Source organism: Nannospalax galili, unplaced genomic scaffold, assembly GCF_000622305.1.
Source record: "Nannospalax galili isolate Female #2095 unplaced genomic scaffold, S.galili_v1.0 scaffold485, whole genome shotgun sequence".
Lineage (NCBI taxonomy): Eukaryota > Metazoa > Chordata > Mammalia > Rodentia > Spalacidae > Nannospalax > Nannospalax galili.
Window position 1 is genome coordinate 3,384,638 of NW_008354534.1, and position 6,000 is coordinate 3,390,637.

General features: G+C 41.0%; 1 protein-coding gene across 17 annotated transcripts in view; it reads right to left on the reverse strand.

Moving 5' to 3' along the window:
* Positions 1-6,000, reverse strand: part of Erc2 (ELKS/RAB6-interacting/CAST family member 2) — a 1,070,830-nt gene that overhangs the window by 170,786 nt on the left and 894,044 nt on the right. For 6 of the 17 annotated variants that reach the window (XR_001872873.2, XM_008851850.3, XM_029555344.1 and 3 more), the window contains one exon: positions 3,725-3,790. The exons of 10 other annotated variants lie outside the window; for them this stretch is intronic. Coding sequence is in view for 6 of the 7 variants with exons in the window: in XM_008851850.3 (XP_008850072.1) it covers positions 3,764-3,790 (27 nt within the window). In the remaining variant the exon portion in view is untranslated. Of the gene's footprint in view, positions 1-2,912; positions 2,936-3,724; positions 3,791-6,000 lie in introns of those variants that run through there. One more of the 17 variants, XM_008851848.2, reaches the window with a different exon arrangement.

Sequence of the window (6,000 nt, forward strand, 5' to 3'; positions counted from 1 at the left end):
TGTCACAGCAGATGTGGCTCTCAATGCCAAGGTCCTTGCCTTGGTGTCCCACTATCTACTTCCTTGAGCATTCACAGACCAAAGGCGCTACTTGAGAGTCCTAAGAAAGTAGCTTCCTTCAGTGGAGACGCAGTTACTTGTTACTACAAAAGATCACCACACCGAGCGGATTTTCCCTACGTGAAATCACGGAGAATAGAACGGCTGTTTTTCCTGTAGTTTGCAGAGCAAGGCAGGTGATACACTTCAGGCGCCAGGTTCACATTTTCACACTCAAAAGTGATGTGTTGAGGGGGTAGGAGAACAGTGGCTGTGTACACACTGCAGGGATACCCATGAGGACAACTTGCTGGGAATGTGTCCCCAGGCAGATCCTAAGCATAAGGAAACAGGGATGTTGAGTCAACTGTGAAGGAGCAGGGAGAGTAGCGGTCAGTCAGAGGCTGAATTCAGCAATACATGATAACTACACGCAGCCCAGACAGTGTAATCTGTATGGGGCCCAGTGAAAAATGAAAACGTGGGAAGCCCTGCTTGGAAAAGTCTTACGAATTTTACCACGCTCACACGTGAGCTTTAAACTTAAGAGTGGACCCAGCCCTTCAAAGCACAAGGCCCTTGGACTGCACAGGCCATAGGCTGATAAAACTACCCTGGCCATGAGGTATGAAGGTGGGGCAAGGTTAATTCTAGGGACCATCGAAACTCTTTAGAAAAGCAAACTTCCCCAGTCCACTTTGCTCTCATAAAATACTGCTACTCTTGAATGATCACAGTAAGCCAAATAAATCAAGCGTGGGACTCGAATCCAGAAGTGGCGACAGAGGGAGGAGCCAAGCCGGCGGGTTGTTATGCTAATTCCAATTTGTTATAAATTTTAGAGCAACTTGCCCTAAATTATGATTCATTTCAGCACCAGGACTCCAGTTTCAAGCAAGCCTTCTGATGCTGGTGTAAGCACCTAACTGATGTCTACTAAAAGAGCATGCTGTAATGTTTCTTTTATAAGGGCTACAAATCAAAACATCCAAAGCAGTTCATTTTTAATGTACTACTATTATCCATCTTTAGTTATAACTTTAATGTCTCCTCAGGCCTCAGAGACTGTAATGCAACTCAAAACATGCAATGGCTGTGCAGAAATAGGTTCCCTTAGTATCTCATTATTTAAATCCTTAAAGATATAGTTTTAAAAGCCTGACGGTATCTGAGCAAACTTGTTTAAAGGAGTTGTAAAGAAAGATAAGTAGTTTTCCTCAGAGGCCTATAAAATTTATTACTACATATTAAAGTAGGATTATATTTCCACAAATTTTCTGAAGACAGTTGTTTTCTGGGATGCACAGTTTGGAGAACTTCACAGAAAAATAAAGGGGACAGGAACTTACTACTGTTCTCTAAATTTGCCTTAAGCAAAACAAGATTTTCTGTGGGTCTTAGAGCCAGTTCTATCTCAAGGGGGACAAAACAACTCCCACCTCAGAGAACATCTTGGTAGATACACTGAATCTCGTAAATGAACAATTAAAAAAAAAAAAGACTTTAGCCTTCAGGAAGAGACACAAGTGCAGCCTAGCACCTCAACATTTTCTTAGGGTAGTAATGTGTCAAAGAAAAGCCCCAGGCAAGAATTCCACTTCTCAAAATACCCCCAAGCCCATCCAAGTACCTATCTTCTTATATATTTGGGGGTAAGTGGTCCATGTTTGCCTTTCAATGTTAAAAAGTAACCTCTTCAGAGGATGGTGTGATAAGAATAGGAGGTAGGAATTGGCTAGGCAGTTAGGGTAAAAGACCCCAAAGAAAAGGAGCCAGTTCCTTGGTTAAAAGTCAAAATGGGCCTCTTAGCAACACACTGTGTTCCAAAGGCCAAAAATGTCAAAAGTATTTGGGAGCTCTTATCTAATCCCTAAAAGATTTTAGGGTCACTTCTTCGGAGGGGGGAAATGTTAGAGTAGCAAAAAGCCCCATTTAAAAAAAAAAAAAAGTACATGAAGTTGTCAGAAAATAGTGATGGGGAGATATGGGAGGTGTTGGAGGGGAGGAGTGGGCGTGGATCAAAACACCTTATGTGCATGTATGAAATTCTCAACCACGTTCTTTTTAAATCTCTTCTTCTCATTTAACATTGCCCTGCGTCAATGTGCACTTTTACCAGCTTTCCTATGCGAGTCAACACATTGCTTCCCTCCCTGTTTGTCCCTAAACAGGCAATTACACTTCTGATTCTTCCCTTTGGGGGCATCTCTGGAGTCCTCACTTCCTCTAGACCAACTCTGTATCTAGAAGGTTCCTGCCAGTGCTGCCTTCCCCATTACTCAGGAGGGAGAGAGTTGAGAACTCTGCATATCAAGTTTCTCCAGCAGTACATGAGTCCAGAGGTGCCCTCTTTACCAGGCCTACAGATGTTTTACCTGGAAAACCAACTCCTGTGTACTCCTTGCCACAGTACCACCTGATCCACTCGTAGGATGTCCAGCAGGTTCAATAAAGACGTGAAACACAAAAGTGAAGCTGACACCCAGGGACAAAATACACCAGTTTTGGTTAAATTTGGCAGACTGCACTATGGTGCTCCAGGAAGGCAAGATTTGAGGAAAGGCACACATTTTCGGTTCTCCTACAGACTTGCCTCAAATTTGTTGATTCCTCAGCAGTATAATAGTTCACATTTGCCCCAGAACAAAGAACTGTATATGGAATACTTTCCAACCAGAAAACATTACGCACAAAGTCTACCACATTCCTTGTTCTGAACAAAATGTCATGTACATTGTCATCAAGTTCAATCACATATCCATGTCACCATATGAATATTTGGCTCTAGGGAGTTTCGATTTAGTGGTAAACATCCACAGTGTCTGAGAGAGGAGAGATTCCCAGCAGCAAAAGTTACTGGAGCTCCATGTTCTATGTGTGGTAATTACATGTACCTCTACTCAGTTATAAGGCAGGAAAATTAAAACACAGAGAGAGAGAGAGAGAGAGAGAGAGAGAGAGAGAGAGCAAGGGTGAGCTATTCAGTGCTAAGATCAGTTGTTAAAAAGCAAAACCCTCTATAATATGCAGTACATGTAACTATTAATGAAAGGCTCCTTAGAAGTGAAAGTTTTGATCAAAACCACTGATAAAGTACCGACACTGCTTACAGCAATGCATCTAGTCTAATTCATCAGAAGAGTTAAGTTACCCATTCACCATTACTATGCTTGATGCCTTGTGATTTCTTCAGAGCTGCCAGAGAAGAGACAGCATAATCCATTAAACAGGCCTCTTAGAGATGACAGCTTCAGCGCCATGGAGACACATACTTTTATTCTCCTTATTCCTTGCCAAACATTTGGCACCACCAGAAGGATGTGAATGTCACGCCACACTGGGGTATCAGACAATTTCTGAGTCCACAATCATGCCTTTAAAAGTGTCTATGAATCCTACTAAGGACACAGCTTACATCTTAAACAGCATAGCAACATTTGAGTCGTGCTGAACCCAGTCCCAACAAGGCAGAACAACAATGCGGTGGGGGTGGGGAGGGGAGGTGGGATGGAGCAGGGTTTCTGGGGGATGGTCAGAGCACACGGACATTCTGCATTCACAAAGCACAGTAGCAAACACAGGGCACAACCATAAACATCAGCGAGCACAGTGGAGCACGCACACAATACAACACTAGAATGCAGTAATTTTTTTTAGAAAAATGATATAAAAGATGGTTTCTCACCCCTCAAAACAAAACTGGAACTTTGGTTTACAGGCCCGGCTATGCCCATATGCCCTCCTCGTCATCCTGCGGCCGGCCCGAGGTGGGGAGGTGCACGGAGGAAAGGAGCACCAGCATGAAAGAAGAAAGGTTAGTCACACCACATGCACGGAAAGACACACGAGTCTTCACTTTGCTTTTTTCATCTTAAAGAACAAGGGCAAAAAATCCACAGTAACTTAAGTTCCACATCACTGGTTTGTCAAATGCATAACCAAGTTTTGTATCTATGACAACCCCACACAAAAAAACATTCCACCCACTCAAGCTTTAACTCTGTCAAGATTGGATTAGGAGATTAAAATTAGTCTACATTAGCAGATGATTATTTTTTGGAAAGCATGCAATCTGAATTGCATATGCCTAAGGAGTGGATTAAACCTTTAAAGTAAACAGAGAGGTAATTATAGTAATTAAATACCTTTAATTTCTCTTAAGCTTAAAGTATCAATAAAAGCTGAAGAAGAATTTTGGTTAAAAGCTACCTATTTCTACTTGGGCGGAATAAACTATTTAGCATGCATAACTCATAATGGTTATTTTACGAAGGCTCAGACATGTTGCAGTATTGTTTATTGGGTTCTTTTTGGCTCTCGGCATAGAGGAGGGTGGACGCGTGAGGAATGATTGGTTTTTATATTTGCAATCAAGTGAGCTTAAAAGAGGGTAAACTGCAATTGGGTAGAGATCTTGCAGAAAGGATGTTATGTTATTTCATTTAACATTGTGCTCAGCTGTAGATAATTGGAAACTAACTTGGTGTGAATTATTGTTGAAAATGTTTCCAAAATGGCTCTGGCCACTTTCTTCTTTTACAGAAGTGGCCAATAGGCAGGAAGATGGATTCCTTAAAGATGGCAATATGTTCCCTATGTCAAAGTATTTGCGGTGAACAATTCTCCGTGTGCACAGGAAGGAGCTAAACAAAGCATAGAGGAAAGAATGAACCACATTCGGCTCTCACACGTAATTTGAGAACAGAGTCATTTTAACAAGTCCTCAGTGAAAACATTTTGTCATGATTTGTTTCTTTATTTTGAAAAACGGGAATAGGGGAAAAATGGCTGGAACATTTGTTCATGTTTGGATTCGTACTATTTAGGTTGTTAGACTATTGGGGTGAATAATATTAAAATGCCACTATCTGACCACTTTTGACCTAGAAAAACAGAAACTTCATACATTTCAATAAGCAGTTTCATATAGCTCAGTAAGCCAAGGCAAGTTTATTGACTCAAAGATTTAGATGTATGTAGTCTTTGAGCTGATTCCCAATGCATTTCTTCCCTCTGTATCTCTTATGTACTTTACACATTTAGAAACATTTTTCCAAGAAGAGATGCGTAGAGTTCACCAGACTTCCAAAAGAACCGGTGGCCCACAGAACTTCAGAGCTCTCTTGGGATTTAAGGCAATCAAGGGATTTACACAGAGTCTGAATTGGACAAGCCAGTATGAATTGTCACTTGATAGTTTAGGTAGGAATATCCTGGCAGAAAGAAAGCATATTGATCAATTTGGCTGGGTTGCTGTGTATAAAAACTGCCTATGTTTATTTACTACTAAATAACCTCGTAACTGCTCTGGCAACATCCCTTTTCCCTACACGGTTGGAAGAAAATGTATTGCTGCACTTATTGAACTTCCACTGTATGTCTAGAGAAAAGCAAAATTGATGTTCCTTTTTATGTTAATAAAAAAGGAAAGTCTGCAGTATGATAACCCCCCGGAGGGGGCAATAAGTAGGCTTTGGGGGCATAGTAACATGTGAGATTCAATGCAGAATGCTAGTGGGCATGTGTATAAATGTTTTTCTCTGAACAGAGGCTCTTACTTTCATCAAAAGACTCTTGACCCCCAAAGTCACTGCTGTAGGAAAGCTCCAGGCAGGGAAAGACACCCCAATTTGCCAGTGACAGAACAAAATTGGAGGCTTTCCGTGAGATGCAGTCCACAGTCCCCACTGACTGCTTCCTAAATGCCTGTCAAGTACCTCTGCTTGCAGAGCAATTTATTTCAGTTTACATTTAAAACCCAACAGCACATTTACATGAAGTTTCTCCCAAGCCACTGATACAGGGTTTCAATTAAAAAAAAAAAAAAAAAAAAAAAAAAAAAATAAGAAAAAAACATATTGGTCAAATTATAGGTATTTGGGGGAGTATAACATGAAACAATGCATATGGCTTGAGAATTTTAAAAATAACGTATGGGATACAGTGGAGAAAAGATTGACA